This window comes from Podarcis erhardii (assembly GCF_964252035.2).
Source record: "Podarcis erhardii genome assembly, chromosome: 2".
Classification (NCBI taxonomy): domain Eukaryota; kingdom Metazoa; phylum Chordata; class Lepidosauria; order Squamata; family Lacertidae; genus Podarcis; species Podarcis erhardii.
In genome coordinates this window covers 109919298-109933689 of record NC_138498.1, presented here as the reverse complement: position 1 = coordinate 109933689, position 14392 = coordinate 109919298, and the positions used below count along the sequence as shown (strand labels likewise).

The 14392-nt window shown below is 46.4% G+C and overlaps 1 protein-coding gene across 3 annotated transcripts; it reads right to left on the bottom strand.

Moving 5' to 3' along the window:
* Positions 1-1063: 1063 nt before the first annotated feature.
* LOC309337278 (uncharacterized protein) lies at positions 1064-9041 on the bottom strand. Of its 3 annotated transcripts, XR_014154152.1 has the most exons (5): positions 8708-9041; positions 8088-8170; positions 4879-4995; positions 3293-3446; positions 1064-1326 (listed from the first exon to the last, which is right to left on the bottom strand). XR_014154152.1 is itself a non-coding variant. In XM_081854056.1 (4 exons), the coding sequence occupies exons 1-4, from the start codon at positions 8760-8762 to the stop codon at positions 1209-1211; spliced, it is 444 nt and encodes a 147-aa protein (XP_081710182.1). In that variant the 5' UTR covers positions 8763-9041; the 3' UTR covers positions 1064-1208. The 3 variants fall into 3 exon arrangements, 1 of the variants encoding a protein (XP_081710182.1); XR_014154153.1 differs by lacking the exon at positions 8708-9041 and having other exon boundaries at positions 8088-8451; XM_081854056.1 differs by lacking the exon at positions 8088-8170.
* Positions 9042-14392: the final 5351 nt, after the last annotated feature.

Sequence of the window (14392 nt, the reverse complement as noted above, 5' to 3'; positions counted from 1 at the left end):
TAATAGTGCATAGTGGTCCTAAAGCAAACAGTCTACCGTATTTTCCGCCCCATAGGACGCATTTTCTCCCCTTCAAAAATGAAGGGGAAATGTGTGTGCATCCTATGGGGCGAATGCAGGCTTTCGCTGAAGCCTGGAGAGCGAGAGGGGTCGGTACGCACCGACCCCTCTCGCTCTCCAGGCTTCGCGCAACTCTCCGCAAGCCGTGGGGAGAGTTGCCTGCATGCTGAAGCCCGGGCGCGCTGAGCTCAGCGCGTCCAGACTTCGTGCAGCTCTCCGCAAGTCACAGGAGCCCTGCGCTGGGCTCCCATGGCTTGCGGAGAGTTGCCTGTTCTGGGGGCTGGGGTCGGGGAAGCTTGGGCTTCCCCCGCCCCAGCCCCGCGCCTGGGGGGGGGGGAATAATTTTTTCCCTCTTTGTTTCCCCCCCAAAAAAACTAGGTGCACCTTATGGGACGGTGCATCCTATTGGGCGAAAAATACGGTAACTGGTCAACGTCTAAAAGATATCGAGCATCAGAACAACCTGACCACTATAAGGAAATTCTGCCCTTGGTACGTTCAGTTTCCACCTCTCCATTTTGATTCTCTGGCCCCATATCTGCACAAACTTATTATCCCAAAATACAGGTGTGCTTTTACACTTGCAAGACTGGATGTTTTGCCATCTACGGTACTTGAGGGTTGATTCCAAAAGATCCCGCCTGAGAAACATCTTTTCCCCTGTGGAGACAGTAGCACCGAAACAGCGGCACACGTCCTCCTGTCTTGCACTCTCTACAAAGACCTGAGGAATGCGATCCTCACCCCACTCGTACTAACCATCCCAGGGCGCTCAACCACTGCCACAATGTCCTTTCTTCTATCAGATCAAAATGAGCAGATAACAGCAAAGGTTGCTAGGTTCATAGCAGGGGCAATCAGAATAAGGGCCACTAACTGACTGCTGACTGCAAACCAGGCCATTGAAGGCGACTGTTGTTGCTAAGCATTAATCAATGGCGCTAGAGGCCCTCCAAGTTTAATGGACTAGTGGATGCAAGAAAAACACACGCATCTAACGGCATTACACCTATTGATTGTTTTATTAAACATTAGTTTCCTTTCATTTCTTAAGCCGAGGATGTTTTGCCTCCGAGACACGCCACTGAACTGCAGGAATCATTCTGGATTTCAGAATCACCAGTTTCTAACACCAACGCTAGGCGACTTTAAATGGCGGCACTGCTGCCATCCAAATTCTGAATTGGTCCCTTCGATGTTGTCACAGGCGCCTCAGTGCTTTTCAGCTTTTCAAACTGGCTTATTTCTTCATTATCAAAGTTCTTCCTGTAAAGAGACCAATGTGCACTGGGTTTTGTTTTTTGTTTTTTTAAAGGCAGTGAAAAGCAGCAAGATCAATCATAATACAGTGGTGCCTCGCAAGACGAAATTAATTCGTTCCGTGAGGCTCTTCGTACAGCGGTTTTTTCGTCTTGCGAAGCAAGCCCATTGACAGCTTAGCGGATTAGCACTATTAGCGGTTTAGCGGCTTTTAGCGGATCAGCTGTTAAGCGGCTTATCAGCGGATCAGCTGATAAGCGGCTTAGCAGCTTAGGAAAAGGGGGGGAGGGGGGAAAACCCACAGGAACTCGCAAGACATTTCGTCTTGCGAAGCAAGCCCATAGGGAAATTCGTTTTGCGAAGCGCCTCCAAAACGGAAAACCCTTTCGTCTAGCGGGTTTTCAGTGTTGCGAGGCGTTCGTCTTGCGGGGCACCACTGTAATAATAATAATAATACTCTGGGCGGCTCCCAATCATGTGTTAAAAACAATACAGTGTTAAATATTAAAAACTTCCCTGAACAGGGCTGCCTTCAGATGTCTTTTAAAGATAGGATAGCTGTTCATTCCCTTCACATCTGATGGGAGTGTGTTCCACAGGGTGGGCGCCACTACCGAGAAGGCCCTCTGTCTGGTTCCCTGTAACCTCATTTCTTGCAATGAGGGAACTGCCAGAAGGCCCTCAGCGCTGGATCTCAGTGTCCGGGCTGAACAATGGGGGTGGAGATGCTCCTTCAGGTATACAGGACCGAGGCTGTTTAGGGCTTTAAAAGTCCATCTCCTCCCTACACTAGCTCCCAAGCATATACCAGTTGTATACTGGTTTGTTCAGTAGGACTTACTCTCTTTTGCCTGCTTTAGTCAAGTGCCTCTGCTGCGCTGTCACAGGGATTAGAGGCCGATGAACAACATAATCCTATACAAGTCCACACAGAAGTACATCCCTGTGGCGTCTGCCCTCCTAGGTGTGTGACGTCATACTGGGTTCATAAGGAAAGGGTTAACTAATTGTAAAATGACTAACCAATAGGAACCCAAGGGGAGGAGTTAGAGTTGTTAAGAAGTCAGTCTGGAGTTAGAGAAGAGACTGAGAGGATAAGTCTGTGGGTTGGGCTAATCTGATGTGGGAGAGTGAGAGAATCGGTTAAGAGGGGTCAGTCAAACAGTTGAGATAATCAGTCAGAAGGTATTAGGAAGGTATAGGCTGGTAAAGAAACTAAAGTTAAGAAGCTGACAAGAATATTCTGAGAAACCATAAACTTGTTAATACTTATAAAATAAACTTGCTTATTTGCTTCAATTTTAACAACTGTCTGGACTCAGTGTGTACCCGAGAGTAACGGGTTGGTGGCAGCGGGGAAGCGAGCACAGTGGTGGCACAGGGATCAATAGACCGTTAAACATCCGGGGACCCTGTGTGATCGCCACAAAAGGCTCCAGTCTCTTCGGGGGCATGGGTTCGAATCCCACCGCTAACACCACTTTTGTGCCGATCACACAGGGTCCCCGGACGTTTACGGTCTGTTTATCCCTGTGCCACCACTTTGCTCACTTCCCCGCTGCCTTATGAACCCAGTATGATGTCACACACCTAGGAGGGCAAACACCATTTATTTCAGGGATTCTTACTCCTAGGTAAGTGGTTTGGGTATTGCCAGCTAAATGTGGAGGAACCATTCATCATTAGTCTCCCAGCAGCACTGAAGGGAAAGGAAGAAGAGGGCCACAACCTGAAAACAGGAAGCTTTTGATTAAAGGCACAGTGAACCAGAAACATAATCAATAGTGCTTTGCCTTAACACACTGGGCAGGCTGGTGCTGTAACTGCATTCTATGGTGGCAAACAAAATGGGGAGGGGGAATGGGAGGAGAACACAGAAAACTCTGGAATACAGTGAGCTGACAATGAAGTTGCCTGATTACTCTGTGAAAATGGAATGAACTTTTATGGCAATTCCAGAGAAAGGGGTTACCATGGACGGATCCAGGGTTTCCAATTGCAGTTGTCTTTATTAGAGCAGCAGCTAAATATGTAATGGAAATCAGTTTTGGGGTGCCTCCACTGACTTCCACATTTGTGCTTTGCATCCTCTTCGCAACCTAGCATAAGTTTCTCCAACCGCTTTTCTGGAATTGGGAAGAGGGAGAGAGTGTTTGTATTAGGGAAATTCCAAGAAAATGTCCACCTACAAACCCATTTTTTTCATATAGAGTTAACATGTTCTGCGTTATTTTAAAGATAACTTTCCAAATTTTCCTTATCTGGCAACAGCTTTTCGAAATGGCATTTTACACATGAGTAAAGTAACCAGGAGCATGACATGCAAGATGACTCAGAACCTCTCTAATTCTTTTCTAAAGATTAGTTAAAGACCTCTCCAAGGAAATAGACAATAGTTTAATGACCCTTTACTGTACTGAAAGTTTTGGTTTCGCATTTAGTGAACTGACAATAATTTTTACATTAGGAATAAAATCGGATGAGCTTAGTTGGGTGAGCACGTTGCATTGGTCACAACCCCCCCCCCCCCCAGCACACAACAAATGAAGAGAAAAATCTATATTTTTAAATTTTTATCTCTTTTTTGAGGTTCTTAGCATTAAGAAAATGTGACGAGATTTTATCTGAAATATGTTTTACATGCAACATTTATTGTGACCAACGTAACACCACAATGTGCAGCTTACTTAGCATAAATATCTTGTCGTGTGTGTCATATAAACCTTCCCCCCCCCCCTTTAAGGGCTATCGCAATTTCTTTCTAGAGAATGTAATAAATTGTACTATACCATTAATATAAGGCATATTACAGTTTTACAAAAGAGACAGGAGCCTACATGAAAGGACACAAATTAACTATGGAACTGGAGGAAATGAATTGTTAGCCATCAAAGCTGCTTTGAAAAACAGCAACACCATCCAGTGTTAGTGCCAAGAAACCATAAGACTGAATATACAAAATAACCAATAACATCTTCACTGGTGATTGGTATAAAGACAATAATAAAAAAGAAGAGTTTGGACTTGATATCCCACCTTTCACTCCCCTTAAGGAGTCTCAAAATGGCTAACAATCTCCTTTCCCTTCCTCCCCCACAACAAACACTCTGTGAGGTGAGTGAAGCTGAGAGACTTCAGAGAAGTGTGACTTGCCCAAGGTCACCCAGCAGCTCCATGTGGAGGAGCGGGGAAGCAAACCCGGTTCACCAGATTACAAGTCCACTGCTCTTAACCACTACACCACATTGGCTCTCCAGTGTGAAGAGGAATTATACTGGGATGTGCATAATTTTGAAAACAGCCTGCCTTACCAGGTTGGCATAAAAATATTTGGTGATATCCAGGCAACTCATACTCAGTGTAGACCCACTGAAATTAAGTTCCGTGACCTCAGTGGGTGGACTCCACTGGATCTCGTCCAATGAGATAACATGTGAGGCTTGCTTTCAATTCCAACGCTTTGAGACAGCATAGTTCAAGGGATGCCTGGGAGCAGAGTGCCAGTTCTATAAAAGGGTGGCACTTAGAGAATGCATGACCTCCAGAAAGGCTCCTTACCCCCCAAGACTTTCAGGGTGAAGCAGGCACCACCACGGACTTGGCAGAAATTTTTAAATGGAATGCACGGTGACATTGGCCACATAGAGAGACACTGCCGGCAGACCAAGCCATCTGCTGTTAAAGAGACAGAGACATATTTTATTGCAGCGTTTTTATTGCAGCGTTTTATTGCAGCAACAACATCAAACATTATGCCCGACCTGAAGAATTTGGAGCAAATGATTCAGCAGAGGAAACACAGCCCAGAATAACTAAGGAGATAGTACAAGAATACTTGGCTAGTTTAGATGTATTCAAGTCTCCAGGGCCAGATGAACTGCATCCAAGAGTATTAAAAGAACTGGCAGATGTGATCTCAGAACCACTGGCAGTCATCTTTGAGAATTCCTGGAGAACAGGCGAAGTCCCGGCAGACTGGAGGAGGGCAAATGTTGTCCCTATTTTCAAAAAGGGGAAAAGAGAGGACCCAAATAATTACCGCCCAGTCAGTCTGACATCAATACCAGGGAAGATTCTGGAGCAGATCATTAAGCAAACAGTCTGTGAGCACCTAGAAAGGAATGCTGTGATCACCAATAGTCAGCATGGATTTCTGAAAAATAAGTCATGTCAGACTAACCTGATCTCGTTTTTTGACAGAATTACAAGCCTGCTAGATGAAGGGAACGCAGTGGATGTAGCCTACCTTGATTTCAGCAAGGCATTTGACAAGGTGCCCCATGATATTCTTGTAAAGAAGCTGGTAAAATGCAGTCTTGACTATGCTACCACTCAGTGGATTTGTAACTGGCTGACTGACCGAACCCAAAGGGTGCTCATCAATGGTTCCTCTTCATCCTGGAGAAGAGTGACTAGTGGGGTGCCACAGGGTTCTGTCTTGGGCCCGGTCTTATTCAACATCTTTATCAACGACTTGGATGATGGACTCAAGGGCATCCTGATCAAATTTGCAGATGACACCAAACTGGGAGGGGTGGCTAACACCCCAGAGGACAGGATCACACTTCAAAACGACCTTGACAGATTAGAGAACTGGGCCAAAACAAACAAGATGAATTTTAATAGGGAGAAATGTAAAGTATTGCACTTGGGCAAAAAAAATGAGAGGCACAAATACAAGATGGGTGACACCTGGCTTGAGAGCAGTACATGTAAAAAGGATCTAGGAGTCTTGGTTGACCACAAACTTGACATGAGCCAACAGTGTGACGCGGCAGCTAAAAAAGCCAATGCAATTCTGGGCTGCATCAATAGGAGTATAGCATCTAGATCAAGGGAAGTAATAGTGCCACTGTATTCTGCTCTGGTCAGACCTCACCTGGAGTACTGTGTCCAGTTCTGGGTACCACAGTTCAAGAAGGACACTGACAAACTGGAACGTGTCCAGAGGAGGGCAACCAAAATGGTCAAAGGCCTGGAAACGATGCCTTATGAAGAACGGCTAAGGGAGCTGGGCATGTTTAGCCTGGAGAAGAGGAGGTTAAGGGGTGATATGATAGCCATGTTCAAATATATAAAAGGATGTCACATAGAGGGGGGAGAAAGGTTGTTTTCTGCTGCTCCAGAGAAGCGGACACGGAGCAATGGTTCCAAACTACAAGAAAAAAGATTCCACCTAAACATTAGGAAGAACTTCCTGACAGTAAGAGCTGTTTGACAGTGGAATTTGCTGCCAAGGAGTGTGGTGGAGTCTCCTTCTTTGGAGGTCTTTAAGCAGAGGCTTGACAACCATATGTCAGGAGTGCTCTGATGGTGTTTCCTGCTTGGCAGGGGGTTGGACTCGATGGCCCTTGTGGTCTCTTCCAACTCTATGATTCTATGATTCTATGATTCTATTAAAAACTTCCCTAAACAGGGCTGCCTTCAGATGTCTTCTAAAAGTCAGATAGTTGTTTATTTCCTTGACATCTGCTGGGAGGGCGTTCCACAGGGCAGGTGCCACTACCGAGAAGGCCCTCTGCCTGGTTCCCTGTAACCTCACTTCTCGCAGTGAGGGAACCACCAGAAGGCCCTCGGAGCTGGACCTCAGTGTCCAGGCAGAACAATGGGGGTGGAGATGCTCCTTCAGTAATACTTGGCCAAGGCCGTTTAGGGCTTTAAAGGTCAGCACCAACACTTTGAATTGTGCTCAGAAACACACTGGGATAACTCTCTTGGACTATCACCAGGGTAGAGACACACTTTCTCTTGGGTACATTTTCAAAAATTGTATTTCAAGAATTGGAAGCTATTGTCACCTGTAACTTTGGTGATCCCAACCTAAGGCGATGTTTCCCCCCCCACACACACACACACAAAAAGGGACACTGTTCCCTCAAAGCATGACTTGATATTTTCCCATAAAAGCACATAATTGTCGTGGACTTAGCACGTAGCAGGCATCCAGTTTGGTAGATTAAAGCTAATTGTTTCAGAATAATATTGGGCAAAACCTTTCTAAACATGCCACAATGACCTTTACTAAAATGAACCTCAGGGGGAAGAAGACATCAATGTGCCTCTGAGCACAGAGAGATGTATGTTTTTTTAGATTCCCACGCAATCTGCAAGCCCCTCCACCTTTTGCACACGTCACCACAACAAGTACATTGAAAGTTAATCAACATCATGCTAACAGTGAGCCGCCTTCGCCTCCATGGAGCGTAGGTCTGTAGGGATGTAAAATGGCAGCAGTTTGCATTCCAACCCATACTCATCACAACCAGCGCTGTTTCCGTTGTACTGGTGTTCGGTTTCTGACAAGTGCTGTGTTAGTCATCTCACTATTCAAAGCAAGCTGCATAAATTGCGGAACCATTTTCGCAACTTACATTCGTTTCAATGGCAAAGAAAATATCAAAACAATGTAAGAGAACCGTCATGTGCTGTTTGAAAACATAAAAATGAAACAGAGAGAAATAACACGGATCATATTTCCATTCCTGAACACAGATGAACACCTGAACTGGAGCGATTTCCACTCCCTTTTCCTCTTCAGACATCCCAATATGTGTGTGCTCTCCAAAGGCAGCAAACCTTTTCTCAGCTAGTTCCCCATCCCCCCACACCCGAAAACATCTCTGCAGAAACTTAACATCGCTCTTGCAAATTATCTTCCAAATTCAGAGCAGCTTGGGGGTTTGTCACTTTTTAAGAAGAGACAGGAAAGTGAAGCCTGGCAGGGGGAAGGGGGGAGTAATGGCACTGGCTGGCAGACGTCACCTTACCTTTTGACAGGTCTCCTGATATGAGGCAGAGGAAAACATAGACTACAAGTAGCCATGGCTGGACCACGATTGGCCCCCGAGCCCTGAGGAAGAGTATGTTCCCCATTTGACAGACTGAATGAAACTACTGCTCGGTGGTGGTGGTTGTTTATTTTTTAAAAAATCTACACCTACACTCCAAAGATCAACATGTTCTCTTGGGGATGAGCCAAAAGATCATTGCTGGTCTATGAAATGTAAGACCCTCCCAAGTGAAATATCAAAAAATCCTCCCACTTCCTAAATCTTGGCTCTTCTGAGACTGGCAACTGCTGGTATATATCTCTCTCATTTGCTTTCTTGTTTATTCATAATATAGGACTGACTGTCCTTAATAATGGACACCAGTGGGTCTGCCCCATTCTTAAAAGAAAAAGAAGGAAGGAAATCCTATTTGGATTTTTTTTTTTTAAGGGTTTGTTTTGGTAGTGCTGCAAATCATAGAGTCCGCCCCCCCCCCCCAAGTCTGCTGATCATTCTTTTTTGCATCTGGATGCTGCTGTTTTCATAGAATGGTAGAGTTGGAAGGGACCCCGAGGGTCATCTAGTCCAACCCCCTGCAACGCATATGTTTTTCATACCTGTATCTTGACTTCCTTCCATGACGGAACACAACAGCTTGCCAGGCAGGCCCATCTTCAAGGAGTTTGATTTGACTAGAACTCAGCTCTGGAAAACGTCAAATAAATTCATCCAACCCCCCCCCCCCCCCCGGAAAGCATAAAACAAAAACAAATACTGGAAGCATTACTTCAAAATATAAGAGAGACAGAAAGAATTACAGAGATAAAGTGTGGAGAAAAAGAATACAAGGTCAAAGCCTTCGCTGACGATATAGTTTTGACATTACAGGAACCACAAATCTTGACAGCAGAAGCATTAAAAGTAATTGAAGAATTTGGTTTGTTGGCAGGACTGAAAATTAACAAGAATAAAACAAAAACGATGGTAAAAAATTTGAATGGAGAACAAATAGATCAGTTACAAAGCAAAACAGAAATAACAGTGGTAAAGAAAATAAAATATTTGGGTGTCTGGTTCCCTGAAAAACACAAACCTACCGGTATTTAAGGACAATTATAAAACAACAGGCAGGCTCATCTTCAACGAGTTTGATTTGACTGGAACTCTGCTCTGGAAATGGGATGTGGGTGGCGCTGTGGGTTAAACCACAGAGTCTAGGACTTGCCAATCAGAAGGTGGGTGGTTCGAATCCCCGCGACGGGGTGAGCTCTCGTTGATCAGTTCCTGCTCCTGCCAACCTAGCAGTTCAAAAGCACATCAAAGTGCAAGTAGACAAATAGGTACCGCTCCGGCGGGAAGGTAAACGGTGTTTCCGTGCGCTGCTCTGGTTCGCCAGAAGCGGCTTAGTCATGCTGCCCACATGACCCGGAAGCTGTCTGCGGACAAATGCCGGCTCCCTCGGCCTATAGAGGGAGATGAGCACGCAACCCCAGAGTCGGTCACGACTGGACCTAATGGTCAGGAGTCCCTTTACCTTTACTGCTCTGGAAAATGTCAAATAAATTCATCCAAACCCCACCCCCAACCCACCCCGAAAGCATAAAACAAAAACAAATAGCCCCTCTTTTTTGCAGGAGTCTATTTTTGGAAGCAGGGGGTTCGGGAAGAGGTTTTGGCCCAGCGTTTGTGTGGACAGAGGGATTCCTTACTGCAAACACCGTGTAACTTAAAAAAATTTAAAAAACCTGATTTTTTATTGAAAGTTTTCAGCATATAATACAATTAAAAAAATGAATCTAAATTAAAATAGAGAAAACAAAGAGAAAACAAAGAGAGAAAAGAGGAGGGAAAAGAGAGAGTCCTGTATTAGTAGATCTTGACCCTTTTCTCGCACAAAAAGGGTGTGGAGCCTCCCAGCTCTCACCTGGGAGCTTCCATTGCTTCTCCCAGCCTCCCACCCTGGGAGTTCTTCCCTTCCTTGCCTCTCACGCAAGGTCCTTCGTCAGTCCTCCATGACCTTCCTGTGAGCATCCTCCTCAACTCGGAGTAGAGGACATCAGAAAACGAAATACAACTTAAACAAAAATGAAATCAGCCAAAAACAAAAAGCACAAACGCTGAATATAATAAAAAGGAGAGACAGAAAGAGGCATAAGGTAAAGAGATAGAAAGGACTTCCGATTCTCCATCGGTCCATTATGTATATTCAGATTGTTCAAAGCATTCAGAATGTTCACTCCAAGACAAGGTCCAGGTATTCCTCAATCTGTTAGGCGGTGCTTCCTCAATCTTCAGTCTCCAAGTTTGTTCATTTTCCTTTCCACGCAAAAGGTCCAAAAGGTGCTCTTCAATTGTTGTTATCACTAGAGACTCAGAATATTCTTCCTCCGGCCCAGTGTATTCAATTTTATCTCCAAGAAGTTCCCTTAGTAAGGTAATAATAATCCATAATTACTTACTTCTTGCATGTTCATTAGTTCATACCCTATTCCCTTCCCTTCCAAACACATTTCCTATTGATTTCCCATCTTAATTGAGAAGAGAAAAAGTCACAGAATTGTAGAGTTGGAAAGGACTCTGAGGATCATCCAGTCCAGGCATCCCCAGATGTTTTGGACTATCACCCCTGACCACTGATCCTGTTAGCTAGGAATCATGGGAGTTGTAGGCCAAAATATCTGGAGGGCTGCAGTCCAACCCGCTGCAATGCAGGAATGTGCAAATGCCCCCTAAGGGGATCAAACCTGTGACCTTGGTGTTATCAGCACCACGCTCTAACCAACTGAGCTGTCCTTCCATGTTTCTATCCAAAGAACCATCCTTATCTCACAGTGGCCTATGGGATGCCTATGGCAAGCCCCCAAACAGGATCAGAGAGTGTTGGCTTTCTCCCTACCTGTGACTCCTAGCAAACAGGTATCCAGGGGCATACTATCTCCAACACTGAAAATGAGGACCAGCATCACCAGGGACGCGGGTGGCGCTGTGGTCTAAACCATAGAGCCTCTTGGGCTTGCCAATTGGAAGGTTGGCGGTTCGAATCCCTGCAACGGAGTGAGCTCCCATTCCTCTGTCCCAGCTCCTGCCAACCTAGAAGTTCGAAAGCACTCCAGTGCAAGTAGATAAATAGGTACTGCTGTGGCGTTTCCGTGCGCTCTGGTTTCCGTACGTTTCCAATGTTGGTTGGGCTTACCTCCTGCTAGGAAGCAGAGGAAAAACAGGAAGCAAGTAGCCCAATCCGAGCCATGGCTAGCTTTCAGTGGTCCTCAAGTAGAAGCCGTGTCCTGTTGGCGCCAACAGAGAGAAAGCGACTTCTCATTTGTGGGCAAACTGGTTTTTATCCCAATAACAGAACACATCTATCCTCCAGAGATTAGCCCTCACTTCAGAAGGTGGATTGAAAGACGACGGGTGGGCCTTGAAATCACACAGACAACCTTTTGAAAGTTTGAAACGTAGTCGAGATCACAGCATGCGCAAACAAACCGGCTGGCACACATTACTCTGGGAGTCTTGGAACTCCCTTATCATAGAGTGGGGTGAGGGTACATTCAGTTCTCTGAACAAGATCAAATACACTCATATTTTCTTTGCCTACATGTCCAAAATGTCCTGGATCCTGTGGACAGTGGCATTGCGACATTCTGCCTTCTGATTTTGCTGTCCCCAAATCATGTTGTTGTTGTTTAGTCGTTTAGTTGTGTCCAACTCTTCGTGACCCCATGGACCAGAGCACATCAGGCACTCCTGCCTCCCACAGTTTGGTCAAACTCATGCTGGTAGCTTCGAGAACACTATCCAACCATCTCGTCCTCTGTCGTTCCCTTCTCCTTGTGCCCTCCATCTTTCCCAACATCAGGGTCTTTTCCAGGGAGTCTTCTCTTCTCATGAGGTGGCCAAAGTATTGGAGCCTCAGCTTCAGGATCTGTCCTTCCAGTGAGCACTGAGGGCTGATTTCCTTAAGAATGGAGAGGTTTGATCTTCTTGCAGTCCATGGGACTCTCAAGAGTCTCCTCCAGCACCATAATTCAAAAGCATCAATTCTTCGGCGATCAGCCTTCTTGATGGTCCAGCTTTCACTTCCATACATCACTACTGGGAAAACCATAGCTTTTACGATATGGACCTTTGTTGGCAAAGTGATGTCTCTACTTTTTAATATGCTTCCCCAAATCATAGACTCATAGAACTGTAGAGTTTTAAGGGATCCCCACGGGTCATCTAGGACCCTCGTACCTACGGGACCGCCTCTCCTGGCATGTCCCACGGAGGATCTTATGATCTTCAAATAAAAGCATCTTGGAGGTCCCAGGCCACAGGGAGGTTAGGCTGGCCTCAACCAGAGCCAGGGCTTTTTTGGCCGTGGCCCCGATCTAGTGGAACGCTCTGTCACAAGAGACTAGGGCCCTGCGGGACTTGACATCTTTCCGCAGGGCCTGCAAGACAGAGCTGTTCCACCAGGCCTTTGGCCAAGACACAGCCTGACCCCCTCTCTTCTTCTGTAATCCTCATAGAACTCTAGCCCAATGGTTGCCATTAATTTGACTTTGAATTGATTTTAGAATGAATTGATTTTAGAATGTATTTCAATTAAATGATTGTGATTTTATGTAAACTGTGTTATTTTTACTGTTGTTAGCCGCTCTGAGACCGGCTTCAGCTGGGGAGGGCAGGACATAAATAAAATACTGTATTTTTTGCTCTATAAGACTCACTTTATCCCTCCTAAAAAGTAAGGGGAAATGTGTGTGTGTCTTATGGAGCGAATGGAGGCTGTGCAGGTATCCCAGAAGCCAGAACAGCAAGAGGGATTGCTGCTTTCACTGCGCAGTGATCCCTCTTGCTGTTCTGGCTTCTGAGATTCAGAATATTTTTTTTCTTGTTTTCTTCCTCCAAAAACTGGGTGCGTCTTATGGTCTGGTGCGTCTTGTAGAACGAAAAATACGTTGTTGTTGTTGTTGTTGTTGTTGTTGTTGTTTAGTCCAACCCCCTGCAATGCGAGAATCTCAGTTAAAGCATTCATGACAGATGGCCGCCCAGCTGTTCATCTCCTGAAAAAAGATGCGCAACATCTCCTCTCCCACCCTGTACTGTACATCTTTTCTTTCACTTTTTTTAAACTTCTTTCTTTATTTAAAAATAGATTGATTAACATAATAAACAAATCTGTAAGTGGTTTACGTGAAAAGGGAATAAACGTGAAGGAGCATTTGCACAAGGTCCTTAGGTTCATTTTCCAGCTTCTCCAGGTAAAGTTGAGAGAGATTTCTGCCTGTCATTCACTGCAGAGAATACCGAGATAGCTGAACCAATGACCCGACTCAGTATAAGACCACTTCCTATATTCCAGCACAGGGCAGATCATTTGCTGCTGTGTTCTTTCATTCTAAATCCCTGGATATAAAAGACTTCCAGTTCAGATGCTTCCTTTCAATGAGTTGGAAGGTAAAGAGTTGTGACGGAGGGGGCAGAGCTAGTGTGTGCATCCATATTGTCCCCCGCCACATCTAGGTGATTGTGGTCAGGGCAGCAGTGTAGCGTGGGTTGTCAGCACCCGGGGCAAGGCAAGTAATTTGCGCCCCTAACCCCTAACCTGCCGCCGCTGCCAGCTTCTTCTTGCTGCTGCCTGGGCTGGGGTATTTACGGTAAGGTAGCCACGGCGGCGGGTCCGTGTCAGGTGATCTGAGGCAAGTTGCCGCTGGCGCTGCCGCCCAAACGACGCCGCTTGCCTGGAGGAGGAGGAGGGCAGAGAGGCGAGGAAAATGCAACATGGCCCAGCAGCTGCAGCAGCGGCGGCGGGGCTGTGAGGAGGGGCTGCCTGGCGTGCCCTCCCTGGCCCTGACGCGCGGGGACCGTGGCGAGCGCTGAGAGCCGCTGCCTGCCGGACGCCTTCAGCCCGGACGCGCGCACAGCTCGTCGGTTCCGCGAGACATGGGGCTCTGCTACAGCCTGCGCCCGAGGCTCTTCGGCGACTCCGGAGGCGGCGAGCGTGCCCCCCCCCAAGATGTTGCGCCCGGTCCCCCCTGCACCCCCCACGCTATGCCACTGGGTCAGGGCTTTTTTTTTTTCCCAGCCGGAACATTCCGGAACTCAGTTCCAGCATCTCTCAGGTGGGCACCATTGCCATTACAGTGGATGCTCGGGTTGTGAACGTGATCCGTGCGGGATGCACGTTCGCAACCCGCAGCGTCCACAACCCACAGCGTCGCATCTGCGTGGGTTTCGACTCAGCACTTCTGCACATGCGCAAAGCGCGATTTAGCACTTCTGCGCATGTGCAACCGCCCAAACCCAGAAGTAAC